This window comes from Asterias rubens, chromosome 3 (genome assembly GCF_902459465.1).
Source record: "Asterias rubens chromosome 3, eAstRub1.3, whole genome shotgun sequence".
NCBI lineage: Eukaryota > Metazoa > Echinodermata > Asteroidea > Forcipulatida > Asteriidae > Asterias > Asterias rubens.
Genome location: NC_047064.1, coordinates 11,370,478 through 11,397,080, shown reverse-complemented (window position 1 = coordinate 11,397,080; position 26,603 = coordinate 11,370,478). Strand labels below are relative to the sequence as shown.

The 26,603-nt window shown below is 39.0% G+C and overlaps 1 protein-coding gene and 1 long non-coding RNA gene across 3 annotated transcripts; one reads left to right on the top strand and one right to left on the bottom strand.

Moving 5' to 3' along the window:
* Positions 1-4,070: 4,070 nt before the first annotated feature.
* Positions 4,071-21,930, top strand: LOC117288371 (carbohydrate sulfotransferase 15-like). Of its 2 annotated transcripts, none has more exons than XM_033769210.1 (9): positions 4,071-4,287; positions 11,615-11,899; positions 13,054-13,297; positions 14,145-14,228; positions 14,649-14,802; positions 15,726-15,888; positions 16,591-16,735; positions 17,239-17,426; positions 21,758-21,930. In XM_033769210.1, exons 1-8 carry the CDS (start codon positions 4,165-4,167, stop codon positions 17,424-17,426), a joined length of 1,386 nt encoding a protein of 461 aa, XP_033625101.1. In that variant the 5' UTR covers positions 4,071-4,164; the 3' UTR covers positions 21,758-21,930. The 2 variants fall into 2 exon arrangements, with proteins under 2 accessions (XP_033625101.1, XP_033625100.1); XM_033769209.1 differs by having other exon boundaries at positions 17,239-17,433; positions 21,765-21,930.
* Positions 4,906-7,106, bottom strand: LOC117288373. The gene is made up of 2 exons (XR_004518876.1): positions 6,983-7,106; positions 4,906-6,163 (listed from the first exon to the last, which is right to left on the bottom strand). It is a non-coding gene; the product is annotated as an uncharacterized LOC117288373 (long non-coding RNA).
* Positions 21,931-26,603: the final 4,673 nt, after the last annotated feature.

Here is a 26,603-nt window from a genome sequence, read left to right as displayed (position 1 = left end):
ATACGCCAAGTACTATACAACCGATTTTCAATCCTTTTTGTTCAGTTTTATCCTCCTAAGGCATTACAAGTTGTGGTTGGTCACGAAGTGGTGGGTGAAAGGCGAGCCACGGAGTGGGGAGTCGGCCAGCCCATGGCAGTGTTGGAGAGGCCCGAAGGGTCGACATGTGAATATGATGCAAGGCATCACGTTGTAAGAAGTTGTCTCACGCCAGTGAAACGGTGGGCAAACCGTTATTGTTTGCCCGTAGTTGTGAGGTGCGGGAGTGATTTTTTAAAATCACGGAGCGCCGAAAACACTACCACGCAGTTTGTTTGAAGTGAAAAACACCTTATCACAGATAGGAGAAGCTTTCGATTGGCTCCCGATACTGGGGTGCTTGTGTGTCTGTCGGTGTCGTATCATATTGTCGCTACTCGAAAAGCTCTTCCCACAAATTGGACACGAGACCTTTACCTGTACGGGTCTAAGAAAAGTGTTTAGACGCTTCGACTCCATTTGTATATCAGTGAGACGATCCAAGACGAATGATATAGGCTTCAAAGTGTACACCGACCACCAGAAAACTTTAAATAAGTCGAACCTGTAAGGATCTTACAACTTAAGATTATAAGGTAGCATTGGGCTCAGGTCGTTGTCAAGTTCGTTTGACGATTGTTTCAATTGTGGACATCTGGTACAGTGAATCAGCTTGACAACGACCTCATCCCATGTTTTTCACTTCAAACAATTTGAAGAAACATCTTCAAAATCATAAGGAGGAGGAGGAGGAGGAGGAGGAGGAGGAGGTGAGGAAGTGGACGGGGAGGAGCTTCATTGAGACGATAGTGATGAATCAACAGATGGCGATGATTTTGAAAATGAAGACGTGATTGAGGAAGGGGACTACCGTGAAGATGATGACAGTGATGGACTAACAGATAATGATGGCCATGAACATGAAGGAGATGAGGAGGAGGAGAAGGAGGAGTGAGTTCCTTTTTGTACACGGCTAATAGGTGCGTGACGCAGACGCGATTGCGCGTCTGCTTAGTGCACAACTCTATGGCGTTTGCCAACCAACAGGGTCTGTACGCATGCGTGAATGTAATTAGCATATTTCATGGGTCTTTAACAGCCACAATGGTTGCTTATTTGCATGCAATACTTAGTATTCAAAGTATTATGCTCCATTCTAAAAAGAACAAACGTCAAGCATTGAAACAAATTTTTCCGTTAGTGGCCAAAGCTTGCGTCGATCAGAGATGGCTAATTGTGTACTAGAAATCCTGCCGGTTTAATACAACTTTTTTTTTAATGTAAGACTCCATAGGAAATCGTTTCATGATATGAACATTCAATTCCATGGATACTAATGGTTTAACAGCAGCGAAATTGTTATCAAACCAGGCTGTCGAATACCATGGCAAACAAATCGGCGGCGACGATCTTTAACAAACGAAGACAGAAAGCCCATGCATAGAGCAGCTGGTGATCACAATGCAATTTCTAATTGACAGGCTTTGGGTGATGGTCTGTAGGTTTTCGTTCTAGCTCCTTTATCCATGGTGCAACATACTTGTGTAAATATTTCTCATAATAAAGATTAGTTCTTAATAAACACAACATTTAAATTTGTTGCGTCACAGAACAATTGTTACTGGTGTGAGATATGTGTTGGGGTCCGAAGACTAATGTAGTGTGGGGGTCCAAAGCGGCTGCTAAATACTGGAAATGAAGTTTTAAAGACACACAGGTTCTGTTTCTCTCCGCCAATGTAGTTGACCCTTTATTGAATTGTTGAGTGACCTAACCTGCACAATTGATATCTGATGAAGATTGTTCAGGCGGATGATAAAATACACAAAGATACATTAATTAAACTCCTGCTTAGAACGACAGAAATAAACACCCATTCCACCAATGTCCAACATAGCCATTGCCATACATACATCCGTCCATACATAGCAACGTTAACATTAACTTCTACATGTACCTGACTGCGCGTGTACCGCAACACAGCATAGCTTATAACGCTAACCAACGCACATGTGTATCCTAAAACGTCACCCCCAAATCTGTGACCCACACAAGTTTTCTAACTGTAAAATTACACTTTTTTGTCAATGAAATTCCCAAAAACTACAACAGAATATGAATCTATGGATATTATTTTTTTGCGGATATAATGAAAATAATGATTAAATAAAAGGTTTAAAACTACGGATAAAGTTTGGCATCCTCATCTGATGAAGATTGTGTAGGCGGTGATGAGCGTGGGGGGTCTCTAAACTTCAAAGGGCGCCACCCCGCATCCTCAGCGGAGAGAGTATAACTTTATACTATAACAATTAAACAATTGCTCCAATAATAAAGGAACAACTCCTCACAACCTTCCCCGCCTAGTAGTCATCGTCCTTTGATGACCAGGGGCATGGTCTAGGAATAACTTTATACTATAACAATTAAACAATGCTCCAATAATAAAGGAACAACTCCTCACAACGGTAACCCGCATTTTCGTTGCGTAACACCGTGCTCGACAGTCTTGGTTCACTCCGTTTATTCAACTCACTAATAGCGCCCGTTACAAACCGTTCGTGTATAAAAAATATTATATAACACCCAAGCAGATCCTTGCCATTTGATTGGAGGATTGTCCGTCACGTGATAGCAAATAAAAGTACCATTGCACGCTGAGTCACTCGCCGTGCTTTTTCGTTCCATCCGAAAAGTACCATTGCACGCTGGCACGCTGCCAGCGTGCAATGGTACTTTTCGGATGGAACGAAAAAGCCGAGTAAAAACATCACTGCGTGCGCGTGTCTTTGGTAACGCAGCAGGTGTTACTGCAAGAAGGCGTAGTAAAATTACTAGCATTCGGCTTCTACAGTTGAAATTGTTTGTTTTGAAAGTTGTTTCTTTCAATCAAAATGACAAAGTTCTACTTGGATGTTATATAAAACAAATAATGAATGTTTTTCATTCGTGCAATGGTGCGAATATGTTCATTCGTTGAAAGCTGGAATGTTCCATTCAACTCGGCTCCGCCTCGTTGAATATAACATTCCATCTTTCAACTCATGAACATATTCGCACCATTGCACTCATAAACATTCATTATGTGTATACTATTAACCAGACTTAGCCCACGAACCGCCCCGGTCGGCCGCGCTGTGCGTGAAAGGTAAACGAAAAACGTCTTGCACCAAGACTATATGCTTGACCCGTTATGCTTCACTTGTGTCTTTATAAGGTAACGTCATAGGTTGTTTTTTGTCAACATAATGCTGGTTTATCAACAACATTATGAGAGAAAGATACAGCAAAAGTCACCTGTGACAGTTTCAGCTGAATACAGTTGTCTCTTGGCAAAACAAAAGAAAATAACCACGAACCATCCAATTTTGGCGAGATGACATTTCCGCATCTCTTGCGCCACCATTCACAAACTAGCCTTGCTCATGCAGTCGGGTTATTCACTCCGAAAAACGCCGCTGTAAAAACCCACCCGTATAGTATACACTGTGTGTAAAACTAATCACATCGCACGACACGGCGCCTCTAACCAGGCAAGGGCGAAACAGATGCTATCGTGCTTGTGTTTTGAAGAAGACAAAAAAATCAGAATTGAATGAGTCTTTTTTGAAATGATTTTACATAAATATACCATTTAAAATATTATGCCTCGCAAATGAACCCGCCGAGAATGTCCTCGACAGATTCAACAAAAAGGGGGCACTCTAGTCTCCATGCCTTTGATTTAGATTTGTTTATTCATGGGTAGGTTGGGCTCGGTCCAAAGTCTTTTCAATATTGATTCCAAACTTGACCGTGTTCAGAAATACAACGGGGTGGGGGGGGGGGGGGGGGTTGGAGAGACGAGCAACAGTAGCACAGTCCTTGTACAGCTGACGTCACACCATCCACAGCTGTATACGGACCAACCCACTTACAAACCAGTGCAATATCAATATTGCTATTGGCGATCCAATCACAGCGCATTACCTCATAACATCCCCCCCCCCCCGTGTGCAGTACATGAATCGATCATATTGTACCATACGAGCTGGTATAACTAAGTACCCTTTTGGCTTGGTGGGGATGAAATCATTACTTGCAGTGCATCACTAGGGTGGATGAGTTTCTACCAGATTGACATCCTGACTGCGCTATCAGGACTGAATGTTGTGCCTCTTTTTATTATTTTTCTCCTCGAATCGGGACTGTACACATTCAAAAATAATTGGACTTGTCAACCTTCGTCTATACGTCAGTTTGAAATTATTCTGCTTCAACGCCATGCAGGTGAGGTTTTTTTTAACCGTTTTATTTTAACAGTAGACCTCGTTCGTAGTGTAGATAGAAAGGGGAATCTAATTAAGCTCCCACAGGCACTGCATGGACACCTTGGTAATCGTCTTAGACCAGTCTTCTCACTTGGTGTATCTCAATACACACACAGAAAAAATTACACAGGTTGTGTAAAATTTTACATAATTGCAATGTGCCATACGAACCTTCTAATAGTTATGTAAAATTTTACATAACAGGGGTTGGGTAAGGTTTTTCATAGAAGTTTTGTAAACTTTTACCTCGAAACTATGTTCCTTAATTTACCTAATATCGTGGTAAAAGCCATTAGGTAAAATCTTACAAATTCTGATGGTAAAAAACAACATAGTTTTTATGTAGAATGTCTCGAATTTTACATTGTAATTTTTGTTTTACTATTTCCCCATGTTAACATTTTACTAATATTTTAGGTAGTTTTTCTATTTACTGTGCAAAAGAAACTAATTTTTTACTTTTACACGATGTAAAGATTTACTTAATCTTCAGGTATAACAAATAAAAAAAGGTTAATAAAAAGGTAAAATAAAATGTTCAAAGAAAGTGAAGTAAATCCACACATGGACAAAAAAATTTATAAATATAAAACTTCAATTTATTCTCAATTACTTATTGTAAAATAATTCAGTATACAAAGAATCGCATTGCAGGATTTGGCAATCTTTTAAAGTTAACATGTACTGAAAACAGTACTGTTTGTCCACATATTTCAGTTTTGATTTGTAACAACAGTAAGACACCAAAACAGTTATAGGTCAACATGTGTAACAAAACCAGATCAACTGGTCATAGAAAAAGGAGTTCAAAATACAAAAAACCCACAGAAAACCTGAATCCCATAATTAAAGTGTTTATAAACACTTTAATTATGGGATTTAGGTTTTACCTCTTATTGATGAATTGATTTAACACCTTGTATTATGTCTTTGAGTTCTATGCGTACATCCATTTCTATGTGTAAAAAACTCAAAGGCCAAATGGCTATTACTTTTTTGAGGGGTGGGGGTATAAAAAAGTCATTGGTTATTTATTATTATTTTTTTTTTGGTAATCTGCTGAAAAAAAATGGTCTGAAGTACTTTTTTACTGACACATGTAAATTGTTGAGAACATTCTTGGACTGATAATTATTTTGTTTTTATGTTGAGATTTTCCTTTCACCAATATAGTATTAATTGTCAGTCTTGTATCGTCAATGCAGTCCAAGAATTATTAGCGAGAATTTATATTTTCAAGCCTGCTCCTGTCGGACTTGGCTAGCACTGAACATACAATACTTAATAATACTACATCAGTAAAGGGCAACATGTATGTCCTATATCAAAACAGACTCTTACAAAAGCTTACAGCATTAAACATAAGTCAATAGTCAGATAAAACACAGTTAGGTTTTTTTCTAGCTTGCATGTAAATAAAGACAAGAACTTTTAGCTCTTAGGCATTCTTTTAGTAAACTTGGTTATTAACTTAACTTTTTGAAAACCTGAAACACCATGAACTTGTGAAGAGCTCACATTTTGCTGGAGCAGAATGCTCGGAAATCCCTGATTGCGCTGCTTTTAACTGCTTTTCCCTTTATGCCATACACAACCGCTTCAAGAAACTCCCAAGCACCATAGCACTTATCCTGCTACTGTAGATCGCATACAAAATACAACTTAAAGCACACATCAAGGGCCTTGGTAAGCGATGGTTGCAGCATAGCCTTCCTTTCGATGACAACGAATACTTGCTGTGGTGAAATGGGAGTTCCACCAAGTCGTAGGATGTATGGCTGAGAATGCGACTTGCAGTCAATCTCCTTCAGATATTGATCCAGGCTCATGTTTTCCTGAGGAAGTACAAAGAAAAAACCTTGCATAAAAAAAATCCCTTATAAACATTGTTAGCTCCACCGAATTGGCTTTGGTGACCTACAGAAGAAGAGAAAAATCCCACAAAAACAGGCACAGAAAACACAAATGAGAAGCAAGTTAGCCATGACCCGAGGGTCCGAGGGAATGTCATGATGAACGTATTGATCCATCGGGCTAGGCCTAACTGTCTTTCTCATTTGTGTTTTCTGTACCTCGCTGTTTGTTTGTTTTTTGTTTAGTTTTTTTGGGGGGCCTTTTTCTTATTCCGTGGGTCACCCAAGCCAAGTCAGTGGAGTGTTACGTGTCCTACGCTCGACTTTGTAGAGCTACCTAGGCCCCAACCCCACTAAACGGTCGTATTAGCACAGCGAATGTCAACGCCGCACCCGTAGTATAAGTTAACTTATATTATTATAGGCCCTAGCCCCATGTGGCCTGGATAATAAGTCCCTGCCCTGTACTCACCCCTCCCCCATCCATTGCTCCATGATTTAGCACACCGAGGCCCAAGCCCACCCATTTTTTTCCTGAAAACAGTGAAAGCTAGAAACAGCTAGGCCTACATCATCAGTCTACTCTTTAGCTATAGACTACGAGTTTGTTTTACTTTTGACATGACACCATGCACACATTCACGTGTATCAATCATGTGTATGTTGGTAGCCATGATATAATTTAATTGTGCATGTCAAAAAAAAAGGATGCTCAAATGGTCATCATGTTTACAAAATCAAAATCAGCAGAAGCAATTAATTCGAAATTGTGATCAAGTTGGTCTATAAACTAATAAATACCTTCGAATATTTGTACCAGACTTCCAAAGCCCCAGTCACACAAGTTTTGTTTCATCCTTTCCATCTCTAACGCACGAACGTCAGCTGTCATCGCTAGTTGTAGCATGGAGGATTGGAGTAAGTAACTAAGGCAGCGCAAGCAACATCGCGATGACTACGTTTCCGGCCGTGCGTGGCGCCTGCACGTGGGAATTATACCCCCTAAGTCGGTAATGTTTACACAACGTTATGAACATCTTACGCCAAATTTGGTAAAACTTCTTGCGCTCGGTACAATCTTGACCAAGGTTACATAATTCTGGTAAAAGATTACACAGTTCTGGTAAAACAACCAGAATACATTGAAAACAAGACAATTTTTACTTACAAGATAGTTATGTATTTTCATTTAGTAATATTTTACCCACATTGTGTAATATTTTACCAATTCTATTTTAAACACTTTTTTTTTACCATTCATTTTGTGTGTGTATATGCACAAAATAACAAACCTGTGAAAATTTGAGCTCAATATTGGTCGTCGAAGTTGCGAGATAATAATGGAAGATAAAACACCCTTGTCACACGCAGGTTGTGTGCTTTCAGTCAGATGCTTGAATTCGGCACCTCGATTCAAAATGTTTTAGTGAGAAATGACTTCTTTTTAAAAAAAACACGTTACTTCAGAGGGAGCCCTTTCTCGTAGTGTTTTTGACTATCAACAGCTCTCCATTGCTCTTTGCCAAGTAAAGTTTTTATGATAAAAGTCATTTTGAGAAATTACCAAGTAACGTAATTTTCGAGAAATAAGTAATTTTCCACTAAAAGTATTTGAATTTGATTTCGAAACTCAGATTTAGATTTTGAGGTCTCGAAATCAAGCGTCTGAAAGCACACAACTTCGTGTGGCAAGGGTGTTTTGTCATTACTATCTCGCAAATTCGACGACCAATTGGGTTCAAATGTTAGGTTTGTTATTTTGTGCATATGTTGAGATACACCAAGTGAGAAGACTGGTCTTTGACAATTACCAAAGGTGTACAGTGTCTTTAAAGTAGCGATTATTATTGTCAACGCACTATGTCTATAATTTAAAAAAAGAGATAAGACTAAAGCACCTCAAAGAGTAATGTTTTAAGGGAAGCTTTTTATACCATCATTATCTTCAAACATTGTGTTTTGTGTCGTACAAAAAATACCCAAATCCTTCATATACTAGACTTGACTCAAGTCCCAATCCCGTGCCATCCCCAGAAAACTATTATTTTGTTCCCAAACCTGTTCCGCATGCGGCGGGACAGTGGGAACCACATTTTGACGGCGCCTGCGCACTGTACTGTATGCTACGGGGTTGTTTCATAGTAAGCTTAGGAACTATTCAAGTCTATTCATATACGGGCTCCGTACATGCAAAACACGAATGTCGCGGTTACGCGTCACCTGAGCACACAAAGTGATGACGTACTACCATCGTAGCCTAGCAAAACCGCTGGCTCTCGTACACATGTTTCCACATGCGTATCTACATGCTGTGGGGCAATTTGGCGCTCCCAAGTTTCGAAAAGGTATCTTAGTTTGATTGCAACGTACATGGCCATCATATGATTTGCCTGAGCGCCTAACAGCGGCCACTCAAATCAGCTCTTCATCTTCTTCTTCTTCTTCTTCCTTATTGCTGCCTCAGAAAATTTGAAGATTACCGCACTGTGGCTGGGCGCACGCGTGAAACCATGGGACCGTAAGCCAATCAGGTGCAAAATATACATGGTGCAAGTAAAAACTGGCCAGCAAGATTACTGACTAGGTGAGACCCTCAGTGCATTCTTGAATGCATCTAGAGAGGGTGAGAGGGCAGGGTCCGTCTTCAAGCAGTTCCAGTTCGTGCGAGGAAAGAACGATGATACATAGACCTGATTGCTGCAGTGCGGGATGTAGAAGCGAGATCCATGTCCTCTGGTCTGGTGTTGTGCTTCAGTGAGGTGTGCTTGCCAGTTGATGTCAACAAGATCATATCGGATGCGGTACATCATGGCAAGACGGCTTTGGAGACGTCTTCTTTCCAGAGTGGGACACTGTAGTTTTTTAGCATGGTGGTTACGCTGCTGGTATGGTGTTAGTTACCGGTGACATAGCGATCACCTCTACGTTGGACCATCTCAAGCTTGTCGATGTTGCGCTTGGTGTGTGGGTCCCACGTAGAAGCTGCGTATTCTACAATCGGCCGGACATAAGTTGTGTATGTTGCCTGCTTGATCTTTTGATTGCAGTGCCTGAAAGTCAGGTTTAAGAAGGCTTGGGTGGAGTTTGCCTTCTTGACTGTGGCATCAACATGGGCATTGAAGTTAACCTTGGAGTCGATGTGAACACTCAGGTATTTGGCAGAGTTGGCTTCATCCCGAGGATGTGATTGTGAATGCTGTAAGGTCTTAGGATGGGTTTCCTCTTGTTAGTCACATATAACCTGGCATTTCGCAGGATTGAACTCCATAAGCCACTTGTACAGTCAGAGGGAGCATACGTGCACTACAAAATTTACAGTTAGTAGGAAATGACACCCATTTATAAATTATACTTGCCATGTTAAAGGGTAAAGGGGATTGATCTTTGTTTCTGAGACCAGATTGTTTACCACACATGATCAGGAAGAAGGTAAAGTGTGCCTTACATGCACAAATTGTCTTCTTGTTATAACTGACAGGGCAAAATTTGAAGAAAACCTTTTCATGAGAAGTGAGAAGACTGGTATTTGACAATTACCAATAGTGTCCAGTGTCTTTTATTTAATATTTGTTTTGAGTAATTACCAAACGTGTACCTTCCATTTAACACTCATTCTTTTCCTCGTGATGTTTTACTCTTTTGAAAAGTTACCATTGAACGTCTAAATTAAAATAATTTTGTCATTTCAGTTAAGGAAAAACGTCTATTCTCTTCATCATTTTAGCAAAGGAAAACGTTTATTCTCTTTGTCATTTAAGCACAGGAAAAACGTTTATTCTCTTTATCATTTAAGCACAGGAAAAACGTTTATTCTTTTTATCATTTCAGCACAGGAAAACGTTTATTCTCTTTATCATTTTAGCACAGGAAAAACGTTTTCTCTTTATCATTTCAGCAAAGGAAAAACGTTTGTTCTCTTTATCATTTCAGCAAAGGAAAAACGTTTATTCTCTTATCATTTCAGCAAAGGAAAAACGTTTTCTCTTTATCATTTCAGCAAAGGAAAAACGTTAATTCTCTTTATCATTTCAGCAAAGGAAAAACGTTTATTCTCTTTATCATTTCAGCAAAGGAAAAACGTTTTCTCTTTATCATTTCAGCAAAGGAAAAACGTTTATTCTCTGTATCATTTCAGCAAAGGAAAAACGTTTATTCTCTTTATCATTTAAGCACAGGAAAAACGTTTATTCTTTTTATCATTTCAGCACAGGAAAACGTTTATTCTCTTTATCATTTTAGCACAGGAAAAACGTTTTCTCTTTATCATTTCAGCAAAGGAAAACGTTTATTCTCTTTATCATTTCAGCAAAGGAAAACGTTTTCTCTTTATCATTTCAGCAAAGGAAAAACGTTTTCTCTTTATCATTTCAGCAAAGGAAAAACGTTTTCTCTTTATCATTTCAGCAAAGGAAAAGCGTTTATTCTCTTTATCATTTCAGCAAAGGAAAAACTATTTCTCTTTATCATTTCAGCAAAGGAAAAACGTTTATTCTCTTTATCATTTCAGCAAAGGAAAAAAGTTTTCTCTTTATCATTTCAGCAAAGGAAAAACGTTTATTCTCTTTATCATTTCAGCAAAGGAAAACAGTTTTCTCTTTATCATTTCAGCAAAGGAAAAACGTTTATTCTCTTTATCATTTCAGCAAAGGAATAACGTTTATTCTCTTTATCATTTCAGCAAAGGAAAAACGTTTATTCTCTTTATCATTTCAACAAAGGAAAAACTATTTCTCTTTATCATTTCAGCAAAGGAAAAACGTTTATTCTCTTTATCATTTCAGCAAAGGAAAAACGTTTTCTCTTTATCATTTCAGCAAAGGAAAAACGTTTATTCTCTTTATCATTTCAGCAAAGGAAAAACGTTTATTCTCTTTATCATTTCGGCAAAGGAAAAACGTTTATTCTCTTTATCATTTCAGCAAAGGAAAAACGTTTTCTCTTTATCATTTCAGCAAAGGAAAAACGTTTATTCTCTTTATCATTTCAGTATAGGAAAAACGTTTATTCTCTTTATCATTTAAGCACAGGTAAAACGTTTATTCTCTTCATCATTTCAGCAAAGGAAAAACGTTTATTCTCTTTATCATTTCAGCAAAGGAAAAACGTTTTCTCTTTATCATTTAAGCTCAGGTAAAACGTTTATTCTCTTTAGCATTTAAGCACAGGTAAAACGTTTATTCTCTTGATCATTTTAGCTCAGGAAAAACGTTTATTCTCTTTATCATATAAGCACAGGAAAAACGTTTGTTCTCTTTATCATTTAAGCACAGGAAAAACGTTTATTCTCTTTATCATTTAAGCAATGTTTACTCTCTGTATCATTTCAATAAAGGAAAAATTTTTACTCTCTTTATCTTCTCAGCAAAGGAAAAACGATCATTCTCTTTTATCTTTTCAGCAAAGGAAAAACATTTACTCTATTTATCATTTCAGCAAAGGAAAAACGTAATTTTTGTTGTCAGCGTCGGGTCGTTGCTTCTCTGCTTGAAGCTGACGGCTGACTTAAAGTGGTGGCCGAGAGCTCAGAACGAGCTACCAACGATTACATCACTTTACATGTCAGAGGTAATGACATTCATCAACGAAGGGTATCCAATAACTGATTCAGACAAGGGGCCTTTAACAAACCTTGAGCAGAAGGACGACATCAGTGAAGGGAACGAGGAAATCATTTTAAGGAAACATATTTCGGAGAGTCTTTATAAACTTGCGCCAAATGTGAGTCTATCGTTATATTTGTAGAGACACGGTAAGGAGAGCCGGTCCTCTAATTAATAAAGGACGAGCATTCGCCAAAATACAATCAATATTTACAATAAATGAACAATGACAGTTAAGTAAAATATATCAAATAAACTTCTCCTGTACAGGTTTTAATGGTAACCCATAGCAAACAACACAAAAAGTTATAACACTACAGTATATACATTACATAACATTACACAGTGCACAGTGTAAGTTCACAAAAAGGTCAGCACACACAGAGGCTAACGGACGCACGTGTGTGACAGTGCTGCCTGGCAATACACACATGGTTTTACAAATAAAACGATCGAAATAGAGAGCTACAAAATCACAATAATTTGGGCATTAATGAGGGTAAAAACACAAAATAATACTCACAAGTATCTCTACAACTCTATTGATCCCATATAAATAGGTTTTTGGAGCATGGCCAGAGCCATGCTCCCTATAAAAATAGAGAGAATCACAGACCAAATAAATTAGTTGCTCTTCCAAGTCGAAGCTATAGAAAAAGAGAGTGAATGTCATGTGACATCCCCAAAAGTAAACTTTATTCAAGTCAAATAATGAGGGCGCACTTGGCGGATCCCTACATATTCCATACAGAAATGATAATAATATATTATATTATAATGCCCCTATTCGAAACCACGGCTTAGGTTCCAGATTTCGGCTCAGGCTAGCTTGGCCTCGCGGTGGTTTTGACAATATTGCGCGTGCTATACGTCGTGCTCATGGCTTCAGAGAACGGAGTCTGTTTGAAGCCGAATCCAAAGCCGAAGCCGTGGATTCGAAAAGAGCCTATTTATCACGGCATCAATGTTTTCATAGGTCCAAAGGTGTGGGGTTGTCGTACCGTACAACACCATATCGAGCACCAAGAGTTGTGAACTCAAACACTGGGGACAGCGGCACTGAGCATTGCTAAACCAATACAATTGTTTTACCTTATGCTAGACTTGACTCAAGTCCCAATCCCGTGAGAGTTATTTTATTTTCAGTCCCATCGCCTAACAACAGAAACGTCCCCAACCTGTGCCACATGTCCTCTCGCACGAGAACGGTACTTGAATCAAGTCTAACCTTAAGCTCAGAGCTTTACCGTTTTGTTTTGTCTTCTCGGCAAGGTCTTCGACGCGGTGCCAGAAGAATTTCTCTCTAAATTTAGAAATCCTTGCTGGCGGTCTCAACTCTCTGGCGAGGGTGGTCTGATGACGTCACCTCCGCTGAAGTGTCTACCCTATTTCTTTCTGGCCGGTATGCCAAAGTCTGGTACCACTGACGTCCATGACAAGTTGCATACGCATCCACAGGTCTTCAGAGCTCGCGTCAAGGAACCACACTGGTGGACCAGAAAACGCTTCAATGGAAGTAAGTTTTGTTCAGGTGAAATCGTGTTTATGTGTGACACCCCCCCCCCTTCCCCAATACTCAGCAGAACGGTCAGACTTGAACGATCAACTCGCTGATTAAACCGTGGAACTTCCCAGGCGTTGTGCACAGTCTTTCACAGATAGGCTAAAACTAATGCTTGTGGAACTTAACGCCATTAACAAAGGAAGTTTGTTTGGGGTGAGTGTACCGTCTTAATCACACATCGGTGTATATTGGTAAAAAAATATAAGAAAAATGAAATAGTCTATTACTATTATACCTTTTCGCAAACACCCATTCCGCAAGCGCTTACTGTTGAATGAGGTGCATGCTGGTCTAGCTAGGGATCAAACTTGAGCGCTGGCTAGACCAGCATGCACCTCTTTCAACGCATACAGAGAATAATTTTGTGGGTGCGTTCGTTTAGCTTCCCTGGGTCGACCCCGGCCTGCCCCGGTACATCACCCGGGTCGGCCCTCAGTGCCCTGCTTGTGGGGTGACCTGAGGTATATCCCGTCACCACGTAAGGGCGAGTGTGATCGTTCGATTAGCTCTTGTCATGGGCTCACCCGAGTGAGCAATGCGGGGTCGACCCAGGGAAGCTTATCGAACGCCCTCATAATGTGAGTATTAAATTGCGAAAAGGTCTCACATATAGCGCCCTCTTGTGATGTTGTTACTGACCAAGCGGACCTTTATTAGATGGGATTGGCATCATTGATTCCCAAACACAATGGGAGAGAGTAGTACATTTTAATATGATAAGATGCCCATTACAAGTTAAAACATGCAGAACAATGATTAATAAAAATCAGTTACGTTGAGTGATTGCTTACATTTTCAGAAAGCGTACTTCAGTACATCCGCGGCCAGTCAATTAACATCGCAAAGCAACTTGTGAAGGGTTCTGACCCTTTGATCATTATGGGTAGGCTATGTATTTATTGTATTAACATACTTTCTCCGTCATCTCTTACACCTTACCCCCTTACTCACAAACAAATATGTCTAGAATTATGTCCTTGTGGTTAAAGGCACTGGACACTTTTGGTAAATACTCAAAATAAAAATTACTTTTATAACGAGCAATGGAGAGCTGTTGATAGTATAAACCATTGTGAGAAACGGCTTCCTCTGAAGAAATTTCTCACTCAAAATGATATTAGTTTCAGTTGAAGCCTTTATTATGCATTAAGCAAACAAAGTAACGCGCAAGGTTTTTTCTTTCATTATTTTCTTGAAAATTCGATGACCAATTGAGCCTAAATTTGCACACATAATGTAAAAACATGACCTGGAAAACTGTAAGTCTTTATAAAAATCCATTGCCGCTTCGTTTTCTTTCTAGGAGACTCTTCGGCCTCGACCTTCTGGGACAACAAAAAATGGCGCCAATTCTTCCCTCAGGAAAACATTGGTCCTCGTCATCTTAATGCAGAAGTTATTAGCACAGTCTTGCCAAAGTCTAAGATAATTGTCACATTTCGAGATCCTACTGCAAGGTGGGTGGTAAGATGTTGTTGGAAACTTTCAGTATAATCAGAGAGGCCAATGTCTGCTGAAATATACTGTAAAATACTGTATACACTGTAAAAACAGTGTTTAGAATTTATATACATGACATGTCTAAGCATACATTTTGTACCCACTTTTGTTCACATGTATACCTAAACATCATTGTGTGTGCTTGGATGCATGCAAACTATATGAACAGGTGTGACAAATTGTAAACATTTTTATCATGTAAACATGTTTAAAAAGTGGGTACAACATTATTTTGTGTTTAACATCTAAAAAGAGTTTTTACAGTGTTGTACTTATCATTGGCTTTGGCTTTCGCGGAAAGCCATAGGTCAATGGCTGCCCGAGGCCAGTGGCTACTGATGAGAACAGTTGTTGTTGAGGTCAGTGGCTGCCGAGATTCGGTGGCTTGTTGAGACCATAGGGGCTGCCGCAAAGAAAATCACTGCTGAGGCCGGTGACTGCCGAGCCTCGGTGGTTTGTGAGGATTGCTGAGACCAGTGGGTGATAAGAACAGTGGCAGGATAGCAGTTGCTGCTCAAGACAGTGGTTACTTCGGTCAGTACTGTTTAGGACTCATGGTTGCTGAGGCGGAAACAAGTCAACTCGCCCCCCTAGCAAAGTCGTCCACTATAGCAAAGTCGGCCCCTAGCAAAGCCCTCTCAAAGTCGCCCTGAGAGTCGCCAGACACAGTCGCCCCTGGTTGCTGAGGCTCGTTGTGTTATCATCTGCATGGATTTATTTCCGAGGACTACACCAACTTCAGTTTCATAAAACTTTTCTGGCAAACTTATCGTATACTTAATCTTGAGCATTTCTTTTTGTTCAAGCAACAACACTTCGTCAATGAAAAACCTGAATAAACAAGAATACTTTGTTGTGTCTTTTTCACTTTTATCAAAAGGTTGTTCTCTGATTTCCACTACTTCAATAAGCACGACTATGACCAGGGGCCGTCGATATTCCACAGTCAAGTCATAGATTACCTTCGTCGTTTTAAGTCATGCTTAGCTAATAAGAAAGACAACAGGACGTGTGCGTATGATCTTCAGACTAATTCAACAGTGGTAAATGTTTACTATGGAATTCTGTACTGAAATATAATAATAGTGCGAAGCTCCTAAAGGGACAGGTACAACAAACTCGAGGGAACGAAATAATACATTTCGGGGGAAGAAAATAAAATTTCGAGGTAATGAATTAACATTTTGAGGGAACCTAAAACTGATTTCAGGATTTGTTTTACATTTTCAATTAGTGTTTACCTTTCCCTTTAGTGGCTCCGCTCAACGTATTAACAGAATTTCAAAAGAAAATATCATAATAATTTCTTTAAAAGTAAAAAGCTCCCTTATTGTTAAGTGAAAGGGATCTGCTGATGCCTCGCCGTTAAAGGCATTGGACACTATTGGTAAAGACTCAAAATACTGGTTAGCATAAAATAAGCAAGCTGTTGATAGTTTAAAAACATTGTGAGAAACGGCTCTCTCTGAAGTAACATTAACAGAAAGAGGTAATTTCTAACTCAAATGATAAAAGACTTCAGCTAAACTCTGTTATTATGTATCCGAAATCACACAAAGTAATGCAACAAGGATGTTTTTCCGTGATTACTCTTTTAGCAACATTGACGACCAATTGAACCCACATTTTCAAAGGTTTGTTATTTTATGCACAAGCGTGTTCAGTGCTTTTCAACTTAAGTTTCTGTTTTCAACACTAACCATTTTATTTTTGTTCTCAATACTTTAAACTTATTCAATTTGAAGAGAGCCAGCATCGGACTTTATTCAGTCTACCTCCGTGATTGGCTGAAAGTTTTCCCACGTGATCAGATTAAGGTCATCCGATTGGAGGACTGGCAAACCAACTGCACACAGATGCTGCCTCAACTATTTGAGTTTCTCCAATTGAGTAAGTTACACTGTTGAATAAAAAAATAGTTTAAAATGGAAATTGGTACAATGCAACTATAAATGTTGTAATGGGAGACTTAGCGACACTATGGGTGGCAGCATTTTGGGTGGGTGGATTTTGGGTTGAGGACCACAGAGCTGCAGCTAAGATAGCCTGAACATCTGACGTCACATTTCGAGGCTCGTGAATAACGCCAGAGACCTGCCTCCAGACCGGCGTGTACTTTCACCTTTGACCTTCATTCATTTCACATAGAGATACGCAGTCAGATTATATTGCGGATGTGACAGCAGTGTGCTGTTTGGGCATGGAAAGCTCATGTCATTGCACGTATCCAATGATATCATTGTATCCAATGGAATCACTGGATCTGAGAGCAGGGACCTGTCTTTATTCTACAGCTAAGAGTACCTGATACCTACTAGTACCTTTAGCATGAAATACGGTTTATAAGTTTGCAATCACCGCAGCAACGCACCTTTTTGTTTATCCCCACGCAGGGAAACTGGACAGTACTGACATAAAAAAGACATGCCTCCGTCACCCGTCCAATGTCTACACGAGACCGACTAAACAAATGCTACCGGAAACCAAACAGTTGTTGAAGGAGTTTTATCAGCCCTTTAATGTAGAACTTGCTCAGTTGCTGAACGATGATAAATACCTATGGGAGGATAGTGCTTTATGATCTTAAGAGTCAGTTCAGGTAAATAATTGACATAGTTGCTCACGGTCAAAAAATGAATTTTTTTTTATACTTTGTGGGTGGAAGGGCCTTGGGGTGCAAGTAAACAAAATTGCATTTTCAATTCTATATATAGCCCATTGCCATGGTACGGCTCATTTTGTTTTTTGGCCATTTTAGGCCGATTTTGGGGTCTGAAAAACTGGTTTTTAGCTCATATTTACAACTCCACCCCACCAAAATGCAAAATTATTTCAAAAAACCTTTTACATCACTACAAAGTATCATCCTTGGCCTTCCTTGAGAAAAAAATTATTGCTTTAAATATTACCCTTGTGCTATTTTTGCATCATGCATTACAGTATGTTTTTGGAACTTGTAAAATCAACATTTTTACCTTATTTTTGGACCCAAAAATGTCAACTTGCCAGGGGTCTCAGAAAATTTTCCTTTCGGCTGTGATTAGGGCCAACATTGGTCTTTCCATATCTGGTGTCAAAAACTTGGGCAATTGTATCCTGTTGTGACAGTACTGCCTCAAAACTAGACTTTTTTCCCAAAAACGTGAAAAATGCCTTTTTAAGGGTCTTTTCACATAATATCGACATACGTGTCCATGGTAAAAAAAAAAGGAATATTTTTCTTATACTTTGTGGATGGTAGGGAATTGGGGTCCAAATAAACAGCATTTACATTTCAAATCATAATATAACACGTTGCCATGGTAACAGTTCATTTGTGTTTAGGCCACTTTAGGCCGATTTTGGGGTCTGAAAAACTTGTTGTTGTTGTTAATATTTACAACTCCACCCCACCAAAAAACAAAAATATTTCATAAAACCTTTTACATCACTACAAAGTATCATCCTTGGCTTTACTTGAGACAAAAAAAATATTGCTATAAATTTTACCCTTGTTCTATTTTTAGAACGTGCATTAGAATATGTTTTTTTGAACTTGCAAAATCAACATTTTTATCATATTTTTTGCCCTCAAAATTTCATTTTTTCAGGGGTCTCAGAATATTTTCCTTTCGGGTTTGATCAGGGCCAAAATTTGTCTTTTTATTTCTGGTAAGAAAAACTTGGGCAAGTATATCCTGATGTTAACAGTACTGTCTCCAAAATAGACTTTTTTCTCCAAACAGAACAATGCATTTTGAATTGTTTTTTCTTCATATTGAATTTATAACATTAAAAAGTAATAATTCTATCAATCTTGCAGCTTTTCCTAAGCACTCTATAGGCTTAGTGGATTACCCAACATTGATCAGGAACTGTTGATGACCTTAATTTTAGAATTTGCCTGGCCCAGCCCCAATCATATTTCTTGACATTGCATAAAACAATGTTTTGTGAATAGCGCCTCTTTTTCTGAAAGTGTTCCCTTTCGGTTGTTATTGGTATTTTCATGTCTTCTGGGTAGAAACACTGTGTTTATTGTATCTTGTTGGGACTGATCATGCCTTAAGTATAGTAATTTTTCCAAAAACAATGCATGCTTGTTAAAAATCTGGCACTGTTTCCATGCCCTTTGAGTAATGAATACAAAGTTTTTATTTAAACATAATGGTATCCAACCAAACCATAACCAATGCTTTGCCACTGAGAGTTCTTGATTTGGCTACTTTACCTATTGTACAGGTATGATTCCCATTGCAAGTAGAGAACGATGAGCATTCTTTACAAGTTGTCTTTAATACAGGGCCTACTCTCCTTGGTCCCTGCCTGCTACCAAATGTAAAACTTTTCATAGAGATAGAGATCATAAACAATGTAGTTTCTGTGCTTGAGGCAGATGGTTTTGAGCATCCAATCATGTCCAACACAAATGTGGGAAATTAAAAAGCCCGCTTAAAAGTGTTGGAAAAGTTTGCCAAGATCTTATTAAAAACAATGATATAACGATTTGCAAGATGAGCGTAAGAGATCATTTAAAAGGAACACGTTGCCTGGGATCGGTCAAGTTGGTATTTGAAATGCGTTTGTAACCGCTTGTTATAAAATGCATGGTTAGAAAGATGTTTTTGAGTGATACTTGTGTGGATCATTATATTCTACTTTTAAAATATCTTTCTAATCATATGCATTTTGTGATAAACGTTTACAAACGCTTTTCAAAGACCAACTCGACCGATCCAAGGCAACGTGTTCCTTTAATGGAACAACATTGGAAGAAGTTGTAAATACTTGCACCTGCTCAACATAAATAAGTAAGATGCATTTGCAGTGACAAAAGTTTATTCAGGCTAGTTTGATTATTTTTTTCCGATCACTATCTTACTAGTTCATAATTATTATATATGTCTCTGAGAACGATCAACAAAAAACATTGTCAAACATTACCTGCTGAATTGTTTATCACGTTAAATAAACCAACTCTTTTATTGTTTGCAACAGTACAATTGAAAGGAACCCCACCATGGATGGGGGAACTGCTTACAGAAGGCCAAAGCAGGTGAATGGCCATTTAGATACTTTGGACACAGTACTTGCTCACTTTTAGAGCCTTTTTGTTCTGATAGGAATGAAAATGTTTAGTTTGGTAGCAGGCAGGGGACCAAGAAGACTGTAATAAGGACAACTAGGTAAAGTAGTCATGACAAAACAAGAACTCTCAGTGGCAAAGCATGGTTATAAACTTTGTATATGTTACTTAAAGAGCATGGAAACAGTGCCATATTTTTTTAACAAGCATGCTCGTTTTTGTTTTTTATCAATTCAAACTAAGGGATAACTTCAAAATGCATTTTTATTGTTTTTGGAAAAATTACCATGTTTGAGGCAGAAGTGTCACAACAGGATACAATAAACGAAAGTGTTTCTCCCCAGCAGACATGCAAACCATAATGATAGCCCAATCACAACCAAAAGGGAAATATTCTGAGAACCAATAAACAATTAAGACAATACAAACTTCCTTTATGTGCAAGGGGAATTAAAAAATGTGACTTTCAAAAAAGAGGCGCTGTTCACAAAACTTTTTTTTTTTATGCAATGTCAAGAAATATGATTGGGCCGAGTCGGGGCGGGGCAAATTCTAAGATTTAGGTCATCAACAAGTCCTGATCAATGTTTGGTAATGCACTAAGCCTACAGAGTGCTTATGAAAAGCTGCCAGATTGATGGAATTATTTCTAACTTCTTCATGTTATAAATTCAAAATGAAGCAAATATTTCAAAATGCATTTCTCTATGTTTTCGGGGAAAAGGGTTTATTTTTGAGACAGTTCTGTTACATCAGGATACAATTGCCCGAGTTTTTGTTACCAGAAATAAAAAGACAAATTGTGTCCCTGATCAAAACCGAAAGGAAAATATTCTGAGACCCCTGAAAAAATGAAATTTTGAGGGCAAAAAATATGATAAAAATGTTGATTTTGCAAGTTCAAAAAAACATAGTCTAATGCACGTTCTAAAAATAGCACAAGGGTAAAATTTATAGCAATATTTTTTTGTCTCAAGTAAAGCCAAGGATGATACTTTGTAGTGATGTAAAAGGTTTTATGAAATATTTTTGTTTTTTGGTGGGGTGGAGTTGTAAATATTAACTTTAAAAAAAAAAGGTTTTTCAGACCCCCAAATCGGCCTAAAGTGGCCTAAACACAAATGAACTGTTACCATGGCAACGTGTTATATTATGATTTGAAATGTAAATGCTGTTTATTTGGACCCCAAGTCCCTACCATCCACAAAGTATAAGAAAAATATTCCTTTTTTTTTTACCATGGACACGTATGTCGATATTATGTGAAAAGACCCTTAAAAAGGCATTTTTCACGTTTTTGGGAAAAAAGTCTAGTTTTGAGGCAGTACTGTCACAACAGGATACAATTGCCCAAGTTTTTGACACCAGATATGGAAAGACCAATGTTGGCCCTAATCACAGCCGAAAGGAAAATTTTCTGAGACCCCTGGCAAGTTGATATTTTGGGGTCCAAAAATAGGGTAAAAATGTCGATTTTGCAAGTTCTAAAAACATACTGTAATGCATGATGCAAAAATAGCCCAAGGGTGATATTTAAAGCAATAATTTTTTTTCTCAAGGAAGGCCAAGGATGATACTTTGTAGTGATATAAAAGGTTTTTTGAAATAATTTTGCATTTTGGTGGGGTGGAGTTGTAAATATGAGCTAAAAACCAGTTTTTTAGACCCCAAAATCGGCCTAAAATGGCCAAAAAACAAAATGAGCCGTAACCATGGCAACGGGCTATATATAGAATTGAAAATGCAATTTTGTTTACTTGCACCCCAAGGCCCTTCCACCCACAAAGTATTAAAAAAATTCATTTTTTGACCGTGAGCAACTATGGCAATTATTTACCTGAACTGACTCTTAAGCATTATTAATGTAAAAGTAATCAATATTAAATGTAATGGTTTAACGAAACGCTAGGATTAATACTATCCCGAGTCAAGGACGAGTGTTTCTCATCCTAACTTAGGATGGGTTCAATGCGTTTTTAATTACGTCTATGGATATGGAGCTTCACTCGTCTTAAGTCCGACGGCTGGACACGATTGGTAATTTGAAAAAAACCCAGTCTTCTCACTTGGTGTATCCCAACATATGCGTAAAATAACAAACCTGTAAAATAATTGGGCCAAATTGGTCATCGAATTTGCAAGAGAATAATGAAAGGAAAAACTCCCTTGTTGCATATACTGTGTTGTGGTTTCAGATGCATAATAAAGGCTTCAGCGGAAGTCTTTTATTTCTTAAAGTGAGAAATTACCTCTTTCTCAAAAACTAGCCGTTTCTCACAATGTTCTATAGTATCAACCGCTCTCCATTGCTTGTTACCAAATACGTTCCTGTTTTATGCCTACAATTATTTTGAGTATAATATTGACTCATATTTATCTCCAATGGCCAACGTTATAGCTACACATGTTTTTTTTCCTCTATTGTGCCATGAATTGTCACAAATTGTTGTTGCTTTGAATACTGATTATCTCTGTTTTTATTCTTCTATCGGTGACAAATAAATGACTATCCTACTGTTATACTTTAAATGTGTCCGTACTCAACACTAATTGTTGTGCTTATGTTAAATTGGTGAATCTTGCTTTTGTCATTTACTCCAATAAATGGGTCTTTAAAGTGAAGGCCTACAACAAACCTGTGAAGTAATTATAGCCTCTCGTGGCTGAGCGGTTAAGAGCACCGAATTCAAACTCTGGTGTTTCTGATCAGCAGAGTGTGGGTTCGAATCCCCAGCCGTGACACTTGTGTCCCTAAACAAGACACTTAACCATTGCTTCGTCCTTCAGATGGGACGTTAAGCCGTTGGTCCCATGTGTTATGTAACGCATGTAAAACAAAACATTGCACTTATCGAAAAGAGAAGGCGTTCGCCCCGGTGTTCCTGGTCCGATCCGCAGCAAATTGCGCCACAGCATCTTATAAAGCATTACATGGTGCTATCAGAATTAGGTCTCATAATTCAAACGTAGTCCCACAATCTGGCAGGAAATACTGTATGTTACAGCGCCAGGAGCGTCACTGAGTGTGACTTGTGTACTCAAATATTTTCACCAATGACAAAATTTACTGATGTCCAACCCTTTATTACGATACCATTTGCTTGTAGCAACGTGTGTTGATGGTTCGATCTGCAATTAACCCAATACAATATAAACATTTGATTTACAGCAATTACAATAACGAATTAATCCCAATTTTATGTATTTACAACAATTGATTAAATCCCTATTTACCCACAAAATGTGTGCCAAGTGTGCGTGATTCCCCTTTGCCTCAACTCAAGTGACTTAACTTAATCTCAAAACTTTATCCCAACTTTGACCTTTAACCTTTATCCACACACACTACCGTGTTCTGTATGCCACAATACCCCAACGTACACAATACATGTACATGCAACCCACGTGAATCTAACTGACGACATGCTTAGAAAATCAACCACTTTTACAATCAAAATTTTACACTGATTACCCGCTTATTATCAACAATCCCTGATGCAGAGTATACTTAAACTTATAATCTTATACTTGATTGAACTAATTTTGTACTCAATTGAACTAATTTTGTACTCACAACATTGGGCGCATCCAAAATCAACAAAATATTGGCGAAAGTATGACTGACTAGTGACGAATGTTATGATCGATCCTGGCAAAAGATGCAAAACAGCGCCCTCATTTGACCAAGAAAAATCTACGCTTCTGACGTCACACTTGAATAAATTACGTTGCCTAGCCCGCAACATCCCGGCCCCTTAAATGGGCATAGTCCTTATGAGCATTTACCTAACACTCAATTTTACAATCAAATCCCAATTTGGCCAAAACGCAGAAAAATGCAGTACCAGCAAAAAACGCATAACAACAGGTAACAAGAACTGATAATGCAAACTTCAAAAAACTTGAACTCTAATAAGCTTCAAACCCTTTGGCAAAGCTAGTGTTCTCACAATCCATAAACTGTTCATGAAGATGTGTTCATCTGTGAACTCATATCACAAATGCAATGTTTGCCGAGAATGTCTAACGATAAATGTTCACATTCCGCAACGGTCCAAAGAAGTTGCCATGGTAACAAGAAGTCTGGCTAAACTGCTCCATTAAACTAGCACAAGGAGGCGGCGCTTGGCTCACACCTCAAATCATGCCTCAATGCACGATATTGTACCAAATATCAAATAAGCTCAAATAATGAGCACTCATCAGATTGCAGTCCATAGACTTGAGTCACTCCTGTTGTTGTTCACATCCAACTGCTATTTGGTGCTCTCTAGACCTTCCACTGACTCCAGCAGACACAACTTGTGAATTGGTCTAACAAGTGTTGATGATTTAGTCTTCACCTTAGCAGTCCTGACTAAGTTGTCATCACCCGGATAGGTTTCCACGACTCTTCCCATGGTCCACTGGTTCATGGGGAGGTCTTCAACAATCAACACGATATCTCCTGCTCTGATGTTCCTTGTTGGCTCATTCCACTTTCGACGTTGCTGCAGGGTGGGTAGATATTCCCTGATCCATCTGCGCCAAAAAAGGTCAGCCAAATATTGGACTTGTCTCCATCGTTTACGACAACTGAGACGGTGCAAATCGACCAAGTTGAGCATCCTGAACAACTTTCCTGTGTGGAGTCATGCAAAATTCGCAAAACCTAGAGAATTACAACTGTTTGGTGCAAATGTGACGTCATAATTTGACAAAAAATCGTCGATTACCGCCAAAGTAAAACATTGACGTGGTTCAAATTTGCACCGGCACACTCCGGTGGGGTATCCGCAAGAAGAAATCACGCTAACTCGGCTGTTCGGAGTGGCTCGAAAATTTAAAGTTTATTCCCCGGGTAGGGAAAAGTGAAGAGCGGCCATCTTGTTTTTCTAATAGTCAACTCTGGAAATCGCGTTTTGACGGTGCAAATCGCCCAAGTTGAGCATCCTGAACAACTTTCCTGTGTGGAATCATGCAAAATTCGCGAAACCTAGGGAATTACAACTTTTTGGTACAAAAGTGACGTCATAATTTGACCAAAAATCGTCGATTACCGCCAAAGTAAAACATTGACGTGGTTCAAATTTGCACCGGCACACTAGGGTGGGGTATCCGCAAGAAGTAATCACGCTAATTCGGCTTTTCGGGGTGGCTCGAAAACTAAAAAGTTCATTCCCCAGCCAGGTAAAAGGGAAGAGCGGCCATCTTGTTTTTCTAATAGTCAACTCTGGAAATCGTGTTTTGACGGTGCAAATCGACCAAGTTGAGCATCCTGAACAACTTTCCTCTGTGGAGTCATGCAAAATTCGCAAAACCTAGAGAATTACAACTTTTTGGTGCAAAAGTGACGTCATAATTTGACCAAAAATCGTCGATTACCGCCAAAGTAAAACATTGACGTGGTTCAAATTTGCACCGGCACACTCGGGTGGGGTATCCGCAAGAAGAAATCACGCTAACTCGGCTGTTCGGGTGGGTCGAAAATTAAAAGTTTATTCCCCGGGCAGGGAAAAGTGAAGAGCGGCCATCTTGTTTTTCTAATAGTCAACTCTGGAAATCGCGTTTTGACGGTGCAAATCGACCAAGTTGAGCATCCTGAACAACTTTCCTGTGTGGAGTCATGCAAAATTCGCAAAACCTAGGGAATTACAACTTTTTGGTGCAAAAGTGACGTCATAATTTGACCAAAAATCGTCAATTACCGCCAAAGTAAAACATTGACGGCATTCAAATTTGCACCGGCACACTCGGGTGGGATATCCGCAAGAAGAAATCACGCTAACTCGGCTGTTCGGAGTGGCTCGAAAACTAAAAAGTTCATTCCCCAGCCAGGTAAAAGGGAAGAGCGGCCATCTTGTTTTTCTAATAGTCAACTCTCGAAATCGCGTTTTGACGGTGCAAATCGACCAAGTTGAGCATCCTGAACAACTTTCCTGTGTGGAGTCATGCAAAATTCGCAAAACCTAGGGAATTACAACTTTTTGGTGCAAAAGTGACGTCATAATTTGACCAAAAATCGTCGATTACCGCCAAAGTAAAACATTGACGGCGTTCAAATTTGCACTGGCACACTCAGGTGGGGTATCCCCAAGAAGAAATCACGCTAACTCGACTGTTCGGGGTGGCTCGAGAATTACAACTTTTTTTTTGCAAAAGTGACATCATAATTTGACAAAAAATCGTCGATTACCGCCAAAGTAAAACATTGACGATGTTCAAATTTGCACCGGCACACTCGGGTGGGGTATCCGCAAAAAGAAATCACGCTAACTCGGCTGTTCGGGGTGGCTCGAAAATTAAAAGTTTATTCCCCGGGCAGGGAAAAGTGAAGAGCGGCCATCTTGTTTTTCTAATAGTCAACTCTGTAAATCGCGTTTTGACGGTGCAAATCGACCAAGTTGAGCATTCTGAAAAACTTTCCAGCGTGGAGTCATGCAAAACTCGCAAAACCTAGGGAATTACAACTTTTTGGTGCAAAAGTGACGTCATAATTTGACCAAAAATTGTCCATTACCGCCATAGTAAAACATTGACGGGATTCAAATTTGCACCGGCACACTCGGGTGGGGTATCCGCAAGAAGTAATCACGCTTATTCGACTTTTCGGGAGCTCGAAAATTAAAAAGTTTATTATTCCCCGGGCAGGGAAAAGGGAAGAGCGGCCATCATGTTTTTCTAATAGTCAAATCTGGAAATCGCGTTTTGATG

What these genes read in the sequence shown, in the direction of transcription:
- LOC117288371 (XM_033769210.1), top strand. Translation starts at nt 4,165, where the DNA reads ATGTTGTGCCTCTTTTTATTATTTTTCTCCTCGAATCGGGACTGTACA. An exon ending in TTTATAAACTTGCGCCAAAT is followed by an intron (nt 11,900 to 13,053) that starts GTGAGTCTATCG and finishes CTTCTCGGCAAG; the next exon opens with GTCTTCGACGCGGTGCCAGA. An exon ending in CAGAAAACGCTTCAATGGAA is followed by an intron (nt 13,298 to 14,144) that starts GTAAGTTTTGTT and finishes TTACATTTTCAG; the next exon opens with AAAGCGTACTTCAGTACATC.